This window comes from Camellia sinensis, chromosome 8, assembly GCF_055761805.1.
Source record: "Camellia sinensis isolate YWXY chromosome 8, ASM5576180v1, whole genome shotgun sequence".
Lineage (NCBI taxonomy): Eukaryota > Viridiplantae > Streptophyta > Magnoliopsida > Ericales > Theaceae > Camellia > Camellia sinensis.
The window spans coordinates 60958533-60975437 of NC_138968.1; the positions used below are offsets into that span (position 1 = coordinate 60958533).

Below are 16905 nucleotides of genomic sequence, written 5' to 3' on the forward strand. Positions count from 1 at the left end.
GAAGACAATGGATTGATCTTGATTTTATTCCAAGCCGATTCAAACTGAACCATGCACACCCCTAATGATATTGACATATCTTTTTTTTCTAAAATTTATATTTAAGTTTGTTTATTTTAGTCTATACCTATTATGTACATTAATTTTGATAATTTTAATCTTATTAAAACAGATGCCAACATAATTATGTCAAATTTATGAGATGAACTATATTTTTCTCAAACATAAAAAATATTAAAAAATTTTTAAAAATGAGTATAATTTACTTTCTAAAATATTAAACTTTTATCACATTAGTTTGTAGGGATTTTTAATTTAAGATCCCTAGTAATATTTTCTTAGAAAGATAAGTATAATACAATTTTCTATATTCGTTTAGATCCTCCAAAACACATGGTGACTGATCTAGATTTCTATTTATATATATATATATATATAGATATAATTTATACTCTTTGAATCGTTTCATCAAGATCTATTATGAATACAAATTTCTAAAAAAAAAAGTTGACAAATTTCACTGACCTAAGACGGGTTAGTGAAATTTCAGTTGGTTAGTGAAATTTCGAAGACCAAGTCTAAGTCAGTGAAATTTTGGTTGGTCAGTAAAATTTCGATAACCAAGTCAGTAAAGTTTCGTTGAAAAAATTTTAACTGGTCAGTAAAATTTCGATGACCAAATCAATGAGCCAATGAAATTTCATGAATTTTTTGTTTCAAAATTTCATTTTACTAATGAATCTCATTTGAAATATCTTGTCAATGGGATTCTAAAAATATAAATTTTACAAAAAAATATAACTCAAAAATTATTAAATTTTAAAGTTTTGAAATCACTTAAACAATGTAAAAGATGCAATAACACTAAGGGATCTTAGACAATGTAAAAGATGCAATAACACTAAGAGACCTTAACAAGGAACGAAAATTATTTTGAATCTCTCCAACTACTCAAACTCTAGGAGAATGTATTGCTAATTTTCCCTAGGTTATAAAGCAATTTATAATATATATATATATATATATATATATATATATTCGTATAACAATTTTCTAAAACTAGTCTCTTTTTGGTGTGATGTCCAAGTTTGGATTATACCACCATGTAATTAAAAGTTTCTCCTTTTTACTGGTTCCTCTTATCAACTAACTCTAAACAAAAATTTATAACAATGTGCTTGTTTGGCAGAAATTATTTACAGCTTATTTCAGCTTTCAGCTTAATTTAAGTTATTTTGATGTGTTTGGTTTAGCTTATACCTTATAGCTTATAGCTTTGTGAAATTAAGAAATCAGCTTATTCTTTGAGTGGGGCAGGAGATGCTTTAAGAATAAGCTGGAAATCAGCTTAAGCTGAAAGTTATAAGCTATAAGCTGTTTAGGCATAAGCTATAAGCACTTTCTCACAGCTCTACCAAACAGAGCTAATCACAGGGTTGCACATAGGTTTTCAGCTTTTAAAAATGGAAATGTGAAATCTTTAAAAAAAATATTTACAAAAGTGTGCAAAAAATATATAGGTATATATAAATATTCATTTTATTATACTATGTAGTGTGCAAAAAATATGTATGAATCTAATATATATTTTATTTTATCGTGAAAAAATGTTATAAATCAACAACCGAAAGCTCACAATTCATTGACAATGACATCACAAAGGTTATGAGTTTTATATGATTGAATTTGTAACAAATTAAAAGTTGACACATCGGGATAAAATTAGAAGAATTTTTTTAGAAATCTACGAAAAAAAAAAATTCTCATTATTTTTTGAATACATTTTCCTGATAAGTAGCATCATTGATTTAAAAATCGAAAATGAAACTTTTCTATAGGCCCAAATGAGACATTTTTGTGGTTCTAGTTTCTTTATATTTCACAATAAACATTGATATTCTTCAAAAAAAAAAAAAAAAAAAAAAAAAAAGATTATCCACATTTTGAGTAGCTTACATGTTGTGGGTTTCAAGTGAAAAAATAAAAAAATAAAATTAAAAATTAAAAATAGAAAGGTAGATATGTATGGTTGATAGCAATCATACATCATGATTTAAGATTGTGATTTTCAGTGAAAGGGGGGGTGTTCTTAAGGACTGTTTTGAGCCGGTGCTTGTTTTGGATACAGTGATCATATGCACTGATAAAGTAGCTATGTATTGTGTAGCCTTTGTTAAAGTGAAGGTAAGATAGAATCTGGTGCTTCTCTGTGTTCCAGTCAAAAGTTTCATGCTCTCCATCTGTTTGTATTTTGTTCTCAGAAGACCCTGTAACACTTGCTTCCACTTTCTTGTGTTTGTTTGTTTGTTTGTTTGTTTTTTTTTTTTTTTTTTTTGTCCTGCACACCAAACGACTACAGAAATCCTTGGTATAGCTACTGGTTTTGTTGGTGGGCTTGAGAAATTTGGGAATTTTAAAGTAGTTTTTGAGGTATTTAATTTGATAGATAGATAGATGAGATCTTTGAGCAGTGTAGGGCTTGCATTGAGTCTTATATTTGGGTGCCTTGTGTTAGCTCTTGTTGCTGAGCTTTACTACTTGCTATGGTGGAAGAAGAGGATCACAAACAGAGAGATTGAAGATGATTATAGCAGCCCAGCAAGAGAATTCTTGTACATGTTCTGTTGGAAGCAACCATCATCTTTAAGCTCCACAGCTCTGAATCCTCAACAACTATGTTCCTCAGATACCCATGTCCATGAGCCACAATCTCGGCTTCATTCCCATCCAAACGAGGACTTATTGCCTAACAAACCCTTTGAAGAGGAAGGTGCAGAGACTGAGCCCATGAGGCTGCAAAACCTCTCTGGCCCACCAAGATTCCTCTTCACCATCAAAGAAGAAACAAAGGAAGATTTGGAATCTGAAGATGGAAAGTCTAGAGAAGGGTCAAGAAGTAGAAGAAGCTTAAGTGATCTGCTTTTGACAGTTGAGACTCCATTTTTGACCCCTCTTGCTTCACCACCATACTTCACTCCTCCACTTACCCCTATGGACTCCTCACACAACCACCATGGATTCAACCCTCTATTTGAATCATCTACTGATGCAGAGTTCAATATGATGAGATTGTTGTCACCACCCCCAAAGTTCAAGTTCTTGAAGGATGCTGAGGACAAGCTTCACAGAAGAGAACAATTGATGGAAGAAGCTGAGAGGGAGAAGGTTCATAAGATTCGTAGGGTTTTCCAGGAAGAAGGGGCTAATATAGCTCCTTCAACATCTGTGTTTCTCAAGGATGAAGAGAATGGCGGTTTTATCACACTCATTGTTGCTAAGAACAAAGAGAGAGAGCTCAATCATCCCCATCATCATCACAGTACATCACAACAACACCATTCAAGCTCGTCACAGGTACTTCCTCTAGTTTCTTCCCCCTCTTCAAGATTCTGACTACCAACTAACAAGAAACCCATCTCTCATTAGAGTTCCATTAACTGAATTAGAATGTTTTTTTTTTTTTTTTTTTTCTTTTTATTTAATTGGGGGGTGTTTGGGAATGAAGATATGATAAATATGCAAAGCTCCTGTAGAATTTTTTTAAAGTAGGGAGGGAGGGACAACATTCTCTGCAAGTGATGTTGGGTGGTGGTCTGGTCTGGTCTGGTCTGTCTGATGCTAGTGGGGGACTTGTGGAGGGTGATTTGTTTTATTCAATCTCCATGTCCCCTGACTTGTCTGATATATCTGTATTCATCATCATGTCGTGGGCGCTAGTACTGAATACTGATGTTATTGTCCAAATGCTGAACTGTAAAATATTTTTAAATCTTAGGCTTTTCTCTCTCTTTCTCTGTCTTTATTTTTTAAGGAAAATATTATGAATCTAAATAAATTATTAAATTTTTTATTAAACATTTTATATGAGTGTGAGACGTACATAAATTATATGTGTGTGAATCTCACATCCATGTGAGAGATTTGATAAAAAATTAATAATTTATTTATCCTCCCTAGCATAACTTATTTTTCAAATATTGAATGTCATTAATATTATAATGACTACATTTTTATTGGATTAATTATGCTTAACATATTTGTATTTTCACTGTAATTTTAATTTACTCGTTTCACTTTCAATTGTGACCAGAAATTCCTTTCACTTTAATTTAGTGGTTTTGAGTATTTTATTTTGAAAAATGTTTGAGGGCTACAAAAAGTGTGACTCAAATGGCTCAAAAATTGTCAAAACGATATCATTTTGCGTTGTTTTATGCCTAAAACGACGTCGTTTTGACAGTTTTAAGCCATTTGAGCCACACTTTTTGTGGCCCTCTACCATTGCTCTTTTATTTTTGATACTTTATCGTTTTAGTGAACTTTTTAAATGGTAGTCAAGTTTTTATTTTTATTTTTCAGATACAACTAATCTAAATGTACTTACAAATAAATATTTCAGAAAAAAAAACTTTAATAAATATCAAAAAAAATGAAAACATATTGAGTTTTTATATTAATTTTATAAGTGTATCTAAATTAAATAAATTTAAAATGTAAACCTATTTGATTGAAATATTAAAAAAACCGACTAAAAACTAAAGACTCAGATTGACAACTCAAACATTGTTTTTAAAAACTCTAAAACCAAACAAAGTATGCCATTAACAAGATTGATGAAAATTAAAAATGAAAGGATCGAAGTAAAATTTTAGTGAAAGTGCAAAGATTAAAGTGAGATCTTGATGAAAGTATAAGGGTAATCTACCGTCAATGAGATTGACAAAAGAAATTAAAAATGATAGGACCAAAATCATATTCTAGAGAAAATACAAGAACAAAAGTGAGATTTTAATAAAATTGTAAGGGCATTAATGTGACAAAAAAATGTCATGTTTAGTTCACATGACAATTTTTATCACATCTATTAATGGTAGATGGACTGAAGGATAATGTTACAACTAGACTTAAAAGTAAAAAATGTTGATGGACACAATTAAAAACGAATGTGTCAAACTAATATCACAGTGAAACTATAGGTACAATTAACCCTTTTACTATTTCATTTATCAGGAGTACAGTGATGATAAGGGTAGACACTTAAATTTGCACGTGTCTTGATCATTATCTGATTAATTAAAGAAATAAATTTTATTGATTGGTCAAAATTAAGATGGTTAAAATTTTCAAATAGATATGGGTCCTACTAAAATTATGGATTTTAACCCATTTTAAATTATGGGTCACACTAAAAGAAAAGTGAATCTATTTTGTCAATTGGGTCAACCCAAATGTGTAGGGCCGATGAAAATATTTTATCAAAATTTAGTGGAATAATTCAAATTTAAATTTAAATGTAAATCATGTCCATAAATTAATAAATAAATTGTTGTTTTCTTGGAAATTCAAAGCAATTTTGGAGTTTCCGAAATTGATCATTCTCTCCTAAACCTATAAATAGAGGCTCTCACCATGAGGAGAAGGACACATTCTTTAGCTAATGGTCTTGCAAACTCTTAAGCAATCTCTCGACTTTGCCAAATTCTCTCTAAAGTTCTTCAAACTTAGAAGAAAGGATTATCAAGCACTCCAAATTTGTGTCAATTCTTTCAAGTTACAAATACAAATTTGATCTCTCTTTTCAAAGAAATCATTTCAAGACTCATTCGAGATCAAGCCGTTCAAGCTCTCGATCAAGCCTTTCTTCTCCAAGTTTCTCCATTCGAAGACTTGAAGAAATTCATCAACTTGTCTAGTTCAACAACAAACTTTTACAGCCGTTTTGGAGATCGAATCAGAGGATTTGTTCTTTGTAATAGAGCAAACTATAGAGAATTGTACCCATTTATTATAATCAATAAAATTAATTATTTTGTGCATTTATTTCGTGTCTTAATTGCAAGATACAAAATTTGTGTTTACAACAAGTATGAGTGATGGGTGTCTTTAAATCAATGAGTGTTGCTACATAAAATAATAAATAGATTATGATAGGAAAAAAAAAATGATAATTCTATCGTTATTGCACAATATCTCTTGGCAAGCTATTCCATGTCAACAATCGGGAGTGATGGCTAGAATAACTTCGGTTTATTGTGTTGTACTCCGATTGAGACTCTACCTCTTGTTGTGGCATATGGGTGAGATCCATTGTGTGTTCCGGTGATTAGTCTCTTCCTATGAGTTAGGTTAAATCTGACCGACAATTGATTATCCCATAATCAAGGCCCTCGGATGCTATGCGTCCTTTTTATAGTAGGAAAAAAAAAATGAAGCTATTCCATGTCCATCTCACAAATCTGTGGTGTAATAATGCAATGATCTTCCATGGATACCAATCCTTCCTTATATCAATTACTGACTGCTGGATCATTACCGAACAGACAACCATAATAAAATATTTCACAACATTTCTAATAAAAATAATACTCAATTATTACATATTAATGCGTGTTTGAGTATTTTAGAGTCTTTCTATGTACTAAAAAAAAAAATTAGAAATCATTCACAACATTCACATAAGATAGTGAGTATAAAAAACATAGGATCATTACTGAAAAGAACCATGATAAAATATTTTAGAGTATTTCCATGTACCAAAAAAAAAAAAAAAAAACAAAGAGAGAGAGATTTAGTCCTCGTCCATAACATATTCTTCTATTTCAATAAGTCTTGATATTTGAACATTTGATCCATCAAATCATAATTCTCATATTTAAAATATTATATGAAACAATTTTATTCTTACAAATACTTTTTAAATGATTAGAAACTTAATGATGTGAACATTCATATTTTAACAATGTGAATATTCACATTGATGTATGAATGTTCATATCACGGAATATTCACACTGTCGATGTGAATATTATTATTAGGGATATTTTGATAACTATGTCATCTATAAGACTTATTGAAATATAAGAAAATAATTTGAACTAAGTGGAATATAAGTTGGTGAATAGAAATTTATGAATAAATGCTCAAAAAGAAAAAATTAGAAAATCATCCACAAAATTCACATAAGATAGTGACTAGGGCTGCAAATGAACCAAACTGCTCATGAATAGGCTCGGCTCGGCTTATTAACAGCTCAGCTTGGCTAGTTTAGGAAATGAGCAGAGCTCAAGCTCAAATTAATATTACACTCGTTTAGTAAACGAGCCGAGTTCAAACTCGAATAAGCTCATCAATCTCATCTTGTTTATCTTTATTTAAATTATATAATAAATATATTATTTATATATTAAACAATATATAAATATATATATTTATATAAATAATAGTATAAATACATTATTTCTATATTAGTGAGTATAAAAAAAATGCAACAAAATTTCCTTTCTCAAATTACTTTACCTTCCTATAATTCATATATATATAGGAACTCTCTTACAATTTTAGACTAAAGTACTACAGTCTTATTTTTTACTAAAAATAACATAAGGTGCGCCACACTCTCCCAAATTGAGAGTGAGCAATACAAAAATTCCAAATCAAAGTAAAATATTAGATCAAATATCAAAATTACTCTCATCGTCATCTTTTTCTCCAAATGAAATCATATTCCTAACCAAAACCTAACCCTAGACCCTACTCTTCTATCTATAATTTAATTTAAAATGTTATTAAATGAAAAAATTAGGTTAAAAATTAGGGCACTCAGTTAATAAATTCAATTTTGAATTTCCAAATGTCCACACTCTAAAATACTATGTCCACACTCTAAAATACTTTGTTCATAAGGACAAGCTCCCACAAAATGACCAAACTACCAATGTATATATATATTATTTCTCAAATCAAACCCTAACTAGACTGCTTCTCTCTCTCTCTCTCTCTCTCTCTCTCTCTCTCTCTCTCTCTCTTCCAAATTGAGATTGAGGTACGCCACACTCTCCCAAATTGAGAGTGAACAATACAAAAATTCCAAATCAAAGTAAAATATTTGATCAAATATCAAAAATACTATCATCTTTATCTTTTTCTCCAAATAAAATCATATTCCTAACCAAAACCTAACCCTAGACCCTAAATGTCCTCTTCTATCTATAATTTAATTTAAAATGTTATTAAGGCCTCGTTTGGGAACAGGCTAATTTAGTAACTTTTTGGCTATTTGACTAAAATATGAGCTAAAAAAAACTAGTATGTTTGGGATGACTTTTTGGCTTTTTACAAAAATATGTGCAAAAAGTAGAGAGAAAAGAGAATCTTTGACTTTTTGGTATGGGTTGTTGGCTTTTTGGTTTTTTTAATGACTTTTTGACTTTTTGGCTAAACGGGACGCTTCCCAAACGAGGCCTAAATGAAAAAATTAGGTTAAAAATTAGGGTACTCAGTTAATAAATTCAATTTTGAATTTCCAAATGTCCACACTCTAAAATACTATGTCCACACTCTAAAATACTTTATTCATAAGGACAAGCTCCCACGAAATGACCAAACTACCAATGTATATATATTATTTCTCAAATCAAACCCTAACTAAACTGCTTCTCTCTCTCTGTAACAACCATTACCTCTGATTAGTGCTAAACTGGAGAGCTTCAACACCATAGACAACGTCAAGGCCAAGATCCAGGACAAGAAAGGAATTCCTCACGAAAATAGTAATACTCAACGGTCGCGGCGCTACATCGGCCCCATTTCTCGATGGCAGTTGCGGAGAACTCCCCCATTACTATTTCTCCCTTTGGGCTGATCTACTTCGACGACTTATAGGCTGACGTTTTTTTCGTTTTTAGAACGTCCTACCTCCCGCGCGAGTGGGTTCTCTGCTGCGATTCATTGCAATGTCAAGCTCAGCCAAAGTCAAAGTTTCTCTTCTGCTGCTGAAGAAAACTCCATTTGACATTCACACTTATCTAACTCCATGCAACAAAATCATTTTAAATTGAGTCTGAACACAGTAAGCGAAGTTACTAGAGCGAAAAGTCCAAGGTAATTTATTTCTAAATCCTTACAGCGACCCCAAGGCGATTTCATTAATGCAACCCCAAAAGACGGACGCCGGGCGATATTGGCCACAGCTACTCCACGTACTAATTTTTGGCTTTTTGGAGTTAAAATGGCCTAATTATATAAACGGCAATTATAGATGGGCTGACTGTCTCCAGATTCGGAGCCCCAAGTGCATGACACCTTTGCGCCGGTTACGCCTCCGAATTCGGAGCCTTATTGGCGCAATGGACCGTGCGTGACATGCCAAATATATATTTAATAAAGAATGCTCATGACAAGCCGGCATATAACCGTTCGGAATTAAAATGCCTAGTTGACTCGGGCCGGTCAATGTTTATACAATGAAACACATGCAAACACGTGTGTGCCGAATGCAAATCACAATGAAACATTTTATTCAATCAGATAATAATTACATAGTTATGAACGCGATCTGCGTTCGAACGTTACATTGAGTGTTTTTACACGACGTCGCCCTCATCCTCACTCTGCTCGACTTCAAAGGCGAAAAACGGAAAATGGTTATGCTGGTACAGTGGCAATGCCGAGTCGACGCCCACTGCTCGGAGAGCTTTTTCGGCCTGAAGCGCCTTGATCCAACCATGCTTAAATCCACGATTTTCGCATCGGCAAACTTCCTCGGCTAGCTTCTCCTTGGTCTTCTGTATCCCTATTTTTCAGCCTTCGTGGAAGCCTTGTTCATAAGCCCTCCCCTTCGCGGATTCCATCGCGAACATGCTCGCCGTATCACGATCGACGAGCGCGATACTGATAAGCCGCTGGGTGACCCTTTCTTCCACGATTGGGTTACCCTGTCTGACGGGTTCTGCCTGAACAACCTTGACCTTCCTTAGTTCACACTCAGTCGCCTCCGCGCGAGCCTCCAAGCTTTGTATGCGTTCATCCCTCTTCTCTATTTCTCGGCAAGCAGTACGGAGACGCATGCCGATTTTGTAGGTGGTATAGAGCTCCGTTACCGCACCATGAATGCCTTCACGAAACACTTCGAAGTCCTGCCGGCCTACCATCGACTGCTGGACCTCGGGAGGAAAAATCTGTCGAGCAAATTCGACTGCCACACTTGAATCTCGAACGATCGAGTCCGTATCTGTCATGGGTCTATTCCCTACGAAGACTGCAAAACTCAGTGGGCGTGGGTTCGTACCAGGCTCCCTTCTAGAACGAGGTTGCGGGAATTTACCCTGTGGCTCCTTGTCCCTCCTACGCGACCTACTTCGACGACGAGGAGATTCACGTCTCTCCCGATCCCTCGAAATCCTCCCTCCTGCATGCGAAGGTTCGCCACTTCGATTCATGTCTCCTCCTAGCTTAGCTAGCGTCCTTGCTTCCCCTTTATTGTTAAAGAAGAGTCTATTTGACATACGAGCTTGTTTATTCTTCATCAAAGACCTGGACTGAGTTGCTCTCTGAGCACATAGATAGAACCTTCATTCATTCATTCCCTATGAGGGCAACGCCACCGAGGCAATCTCATTAATATCGAAACCTCAACAGCCCGGCGCCGACCGAGTCATGCCCCTATCAAACACTGTTATTCGGTAGTCTTAACTTCCGCATGGGCAGATTCATCAATCTATTCGGCTTAAGTGCCGCAGCCGCTTCACTAATTGACTCGTCAATATTGTCTGATTCGGTGTTTAACGTTCATGAACCAACTGGGCTAAGGGCAGATTCATCAATCTATTTGGCTTGAGTGCTGCAGCCGCTTCACGAATCGACTCCTCAATATTGTCTGATTTGGCGTTTAACGTTCATGAACCAGCTGGGGCAAGGGCAGATTCATCAATCTATTCGGCTTGAGTGCCGCAGCCGCTTCACGAATCGACTCCTCAATATTGTCTGATTTGGCGTTTAACGTTTATGAATGAGCTCGGGCAAGGGCAGATTCATCAATCTATTCGACTTAAGTACCGCAGCCGCTTCACGAATCGATTTACTAGTCCTATTCGGCACCAAGAGTCGACTTGTTCGGATAAATCAAAGTTTAAACTAATATAATTGCTAAGATTACACTGGTATCCAATCGATAGTTAAAAGGCACAACAGACAATAATCATTTTATCCAAAGTAGTGGAAGGCAAAACTCGTCATTAATATCAAAAACTGCGTACAAGTAATAGTGAAACGGGAAGGAAATTTTTATTAATAAATTGAATGTAGATAGTAACTAATTTATACATGAAAATTACCTTGAACTGACAAGAATCCACTAAACAAAAACGTACATTGAAATTGAAGATACCTAATAAAACTAGAATGTCTCCCAGATCAATCCTCGGGATCAGACTCAAGTGGCTTAACGTCCACTTGCTCGTATGGAATTGGCAAGGCCAATGTAACTTCAGCGGCAGCAAGGGCTGTGAGCCACCCATATTTGAAACCCCGATTCTCGAATTTGGGGACCTCATCTATGTATTCCTTCAAGGCGGCGCTCTTCCCAGCCTCTAACGCCGTAGAAGCTTCAGATTCGACTTTTTCCTTGGCCGCCTTCAATTCTTCTAACTTGGTCTCTGCCTTGGAAAGCGCCTCCTGGGCTAACTTGAGCGACTCCTCGCTCGCGTTCGCCCTATCCTCGGCTTCAGATCTAAGCTGGTCAGCAGTCCGAGCCCTATCCTTTTCAGCTTCGGCTCGAGCACTTTCCATCGCGGCTCTCATCGCCTCGAACTCGGCCCTGCTTTTTTCACCTCCAGCTTCAAACTTTAAGCGGCCAATTCTTTCAATGGCATCACGCTGCCGACGGCCTAGTTCGGCTATCCTTCCAACCGTCTGCAAAACAAGTTTGGATCACCACACCAAGCAATATCGTATACAAACCAAACCAAACGAGCGAAAAAAAAAGTATCGTATACATACCAGAAGGGCCGACTGGGCAGCGAACGCTATAGCTACCAAATTCGGCTCTTCTCGAAAGGTGGCCTTGTCAACCGGTAACGAAACTGAGCTCAACGCCACGGCTGGATCCTTCATGGCAGATATGTCAGAGGAGATTGGCATGTCTTTGATCTTTGGTTGAACAACGAAAGGGACAACCACATTGGACTCCTCTAAGCAAGGCCGTTTGTCAGCAGGGCTATCCTTTGAGCCGGCCTCTCCCTTGGTGGAACGTTTTTCGCCCCGCTCTTTTGAAACCAGCCATTCTTCTGTAACCTCCATCTCGGCCACAACAACATGAGCCGTTTCTTCTCTAGTAACTGGTTGTAAAGATTCAATCGGGGCAGGCTCAGAACAGGCGGCCTCGGCTTTCTTTCGGGTGGCCATTCGCTCGGCATTTCTCTTTCTCGCCATCTCCGTGAGATTTTTCCCAACCATGCCTTCAGAAAAAACGCCAGGTAGATCTCCCAAGGAGCCGTGCTTCTGACCCCCAATGGGGGTCGCACCCCCAGTGACGTGGCAGCATGGAGTTGGCGGGAAAAAAAAAAAAAAGAAAAAAAAAAGCATATTTTTTTTTTTTTGACCAATCACACGCGACCCCCTGTACCCCCACTGGGGGTCCGAAGCTTTTTCCTCTCCCAAGTTTGTAAAAATATCTCCGAAGGAAAACCCCGCCCAACCCGAAGTGGACGGAGAGTGAGGCTGGTTAAGACCGGCTGCCACAAACGCTGATTTTAGAGCTTCGTCGACCTTTTCGGCCTCCGCAGCGAACACCTTCGTTGATTCGGCAACTGTTTCGACCACCAGCTCTAAGTCTTGCTCCGAATCAAAAGCTTCGAGACCAATTTGCCTGAGGGCCTTGAAGTTGGGGAAGACAAGAGCCGTAAGGTGTTGTTGGCCGGTTGGGATCGGAATGTCGTCCGCGGCCGAGAATGTAGTATAGGTAGGCTCATACCGCAGGAGAATATGGACGGCTCTCCCTTGCTTGTGTACATTTGGACGGCCAAAGTACTTTAGTGCAGTCTTAATTTCCGCAAGGACTTCGTCGTCAGCCGAGGTTAGAATCCTCTTCAACTTATTGCCTGTAAAAACAAAGGGTTAGACTCCAAGAAAAAACCTGAAAAATCTAGAAATCCCCTAGATATTGATTTGTGATTATGTAACAATTTTAAGCAGTATATAACAATCTCAATCAAACAATCAAGACAAATCAACACAACGATTTTAACGTGGAAAAACCACAATTGGACACCTCCAACTGTGATTAAAAAACCACGGGCAATAGCCACAAAACAATCCACTAAGAAGATTTAAAGGAATTACACAAGTATACTCTCAATTACCTAGCGAATCCACACCTAATTGAACTAACCTCTATGTGCCTCTTCCAACCCCGTCTTCACCTCGGAATTGTCTTTGCGATGAACCACTCCAGAATCCACCGAAGCTTCAGGCTCGAATTCTTCAAAATCCACCGAAGAACAACTCTCTCTCTCTCTCTTGTGTATAGCAAACAAAACCTTTGATGTACTCTCTTTAAACCATAAGTTGAATACTCAATAAAACATCAAAGAAAACTAACAAAATATCCCCAAATATAGACCTTAAGAACCAAAAAGAAGATCTGCAGAAGCAATCCTAGATTTGGACTGAAACACAAATTTATAGAAAATTGTCCCGCGATCTCCGCTCTAGCGCCCAACAACCCACTCGAGCGTCTTTAGCAAAATATGCGTGTGACAAAACAAAGGTCCACTCGAGCGCTAGAGAACCCGCTCGAGCCCGAAATCACACAACTCAGTACTTTTACAGGCAACCAAAACTGCTGGAACCAGGGATTCTCCGCTCGAGCGGGGTAAAGTCCGCTCGAGCGAACAGGTAACTTGGAATGCATTTTTGCATTTTTCTTTGGGGGCGCTGCCCTTCGACCCTGCCGTGGCGCTGCCCTGGACCCGCCAAGAGGTGCTGCTCCCTGGACCCCCGCGAGCTGACTGGGCAACTCGATTCCCGTCATAATCAACGAAGTGGCAATCTTGAAAGCATTAGCATCATAAACTTCTCTGAAAGGCTTGATTTGGATTGGATTCGCATCTAACAACTCATAGCCTCACTGAAATAAAAATGCGAATAAAATTACAACTCAAAGGAGTTTTGTCAAACGGGATTGCCAAGAAATAAAACCTAACAAAGCCGAATAAAAGAAAGATCAACAAACAGGGAATTATACGGTAACCTGGTTCACCCCTCCGTCTGGGAATAGGGTATAGGCGATCTTCGCCTTCGCCGAATTCCCAGTTGCCTCGGACATTGACCATTACATCATCAACTCATTTGCCAGAGCTGGAAAGCATCGTTACCAAGTGATGGTCGGTGTCCTTAGCCCTAAAAAAATAGCGCCCGAGCCGACCGGAGGATTTGGCTAAAGCGTAGCAATGCCAAATCGCCGGAATGCCAAGATTGATCCCGAGATGCCGGTTCAACTCTACGATTTCCATTATAATTCAAAAAAAAATTCACATTGGGTCACGAAGGAATCAAACCCCAATAGCGGAGGACGCCCCTAAGAAATGGGTGTAAGGAAAAGCGAACTCCGCCCTCCGCAATGGATAGGAGAGGAAAGACGATTGTATTTTGGTCGTCCCTCTCCATATCAAGGGTATTGTCCGTTACTAGAGATAGATGGACATCATCGGGGAAAGAGAAATGTCTTCGGAACCCAGAAATTCGACCCTCAGAAAAGAGGTCTTTCAAATGCTTAGCCATCCTGGTAAGGACCCAAGGATTTTCTAAAATCAAAGATAAATATGAAAAGTAGGGGTTGTAAAGCGAAGAGAAGAAAACTTACGAATGGCAAAGGAGAAAACGGAGAAGAGTTGCAGAAAACGCGTTGGAGAAGAGACACCGACTGGCAATCCAGGAGGTTCAAATATTCGAAAAAGCATGCATTCGAAAGGACTGAAGTTTCAAATCGTAATAAATGCGAGAGAAGCATGAATGAGGCGGGAAAGCGTTGCAGTGACCAAAAAGCATGTACGCATTCTGACACGCATCGGGAAGAAGGTTAACTGCCGAATTTTTGACTGCCCAGACTAGAAGCCAAACACGCAAACTAACTAATGGTAGTGGGCTGTTTGGGGGGGCAATTGTGGGGGCCGAAGAATTGGGAGTCGTAGAGATTCTGGATAGTCGAATCTGGGAGAGTCGAGATTTGAAGCACTAGGCAATTGGCTCGAAAGCTCAAATCCAACCCTACTCGGCCAAATAACCGATTAAGCAAGGGGCCGAGTGAAGATCGGTCTATTATAAAATGTGCCGAATATGAGGTGGGAAATGGACCTAATCCCGAGGCCCAAAGAAGAAAAGATATAAATAGAAGAAACATCAGCCAGAAAGAGGTATGTGAGAATTGTTGTGCTAAACATAGAATACAAGCATTTTTAAGTGTGGAGACTGACTTGTCCGTCGGAGTGCTAATTCCGGTACCCCCGACCGGAGTGTTTATTCATTTTCAAGTGACTATCAGCGGATCACTAACTCCTCCCCAAGATCAGAAGAGTATTTCCAAACCACTTCTCCACAGTACTGTTTTGCTATTAGACGTACCACGTATGACTGTTATGAATTCTAAATGATTGATATGGCATGAAAGATGAGCCATTGATTGAATAATTGATTTACTGATGCAAATGACTGTTTTAATTAATGAAAGGACATTCATTCTTAACCCCTTTACGCATATGTTATTCACTGGGCTTTAACTCACTGTTTATATTTATATGTAGGTGTCCAGGCACTGAACCGATGCTAGGAGCGCCAATTTAAGCTCCTGTTTTGTCAAGCCAACCATTGCGCCTCACCTCGAGGTTCCGAATGCGTTCAAGCTAAGGCTGTTTTGGGGTGTTCAGGACCACCCTTTGTCTCTATTTTGTAATAGATGAATAAGTTTTGACTGTTCAGTTATGTTGGAGGGATTTGGTCCCTCACCTGGATGTCATGTGTATAGATGACGTATGTATATATGTTATGTTCATGTATTCGTGGCTTGTTTATAAAAGTCTTTTTGCACTCAGGTTTTCACAGCTCATTAGACATCTTTTATTTACTGTTTGGCTTCCGCCAGCCCCTTTACTCTGTATTACTATCTTTACTGTTAAGCAGGTCTTTGGTAATCACGGATTACTGGCCAGTTGCGATGCTAAACCCATAGGGGCGGGTTTGGGTCGTGACACTCTCTCTCTTTCTCTCTCTCTTCTTATCTCCCTCTTCCGCCGATGATCTCTGTGTTGGTATTTTCATAATAATACAAGAAAAATATATAAAATAAATTAAAGATAAATGACAAAATAATTTTTTTTATTTAAAAAATGAAATACAAAATAAACTTCACAACTAAAAATACAAAAATGAATTATATTACATTACTAATAGAGCAAATTATTAGCATGGATAACTAAATATGAGAACTCATCGCTATAAACTAAATTTTTTAAAAAATAAGAACAAATAATAAGAAAAGAAGCAAACCGAAACTTGTACTAGATAGTTTCCTTAAAATATATTCACCGCTACCCGATGGATGCTAGAGGTATGCCGACGTCTATCTCCCAAGATACGACGGTTGAAATCAGCTAATGCAGAAGAAGGGGCTAGTAAAAGAAGATAGGAAAAATTTTCTTTGGTGGAAAAAAACATCTCAAAACTTTTTATCTCAAAACATCATCTCCATTTTTCATAAAAAAATTTCTTCAAAATTATCCTACTAAGTTGGGGGAGGGGGGAAGCCCTCTATGTATACAAGTAGGGAAATCTCTAGTCATGAAGGCTATACATTAATAGGGACATCAAATACCATTAACCAAGGCCATCAACTTTAGCCATTAAAGCTAGACTTACAAAGATTGAAAACCTATGGCCACTAATATGGTCGTCAACTTTATCATCAAAAGATGAGAGTTACAAAGGTCTAAACCCCGCATGTACTTAAAATATATAAATAAATATGTATATAGTGATGGTTGAATAAACCAACTAGATGGGTCACAAAATGGATACTAATGTTGGGTCACAACTCAATCCAAGCCCAATTCTCAAACTCATGCACAAGCTAAGCCC

General features: G+C 37.3%; 1 protein-coding gene across 6 annotated transcripts; it reads left to right on the forward strand.

Annotated features, from left to right (window-relative positions):
- Positions 1 to 1973: 1973 nt before the first annotated feature.
- On the forward strand, positions 1974 to 15827 carry LOC114269789 (uncharacterized). Of its 6 annotated transcripts, XM_082882768.1 has the most exons (3): positions 1983 to 2184; positions 2360 to 2430; positions 2516 to 3744. In XM_082882768.1, exon 3 carries the CDS (start codon positions 2617 to 2619, stop codon positions 3391 to 3393), a length of 777 nt encoding a protein of 258 aa, XP_082738894.1. In that variant the 5' UTR covers positions 1983 to 2184; positions 2360 to 2430; positions 2516 to 2616; the 3' UTR covers positions 3394 to 3744. The 6 variants fall into 6 exon arrangements, with proteins under 6 accessions (XP_082738891.1, XP_082738893.1, XP_082738892.1 ...); XM_082882765.1 differs by lacking the exon at positions 2360 to 2430 and having other exon boundaries at positions 1974 to 2269; XM_082882767.1 differs by adding an exon at positions 15576 to 15827 and having other exon boundaries at positions 1975 to 3354.
- Positions 15828 to 16905: the final 1078 nt, after the last annotated feature.

Coding starts and splice junctions, on each gene's coding strand:
- LOC114269789 (XM_082882764.1), top strand. CDS start 2,455: ATGAGATCTTTGAGCAGTGTAGGGCTTGCATTGAGTCTTATATTTGGG.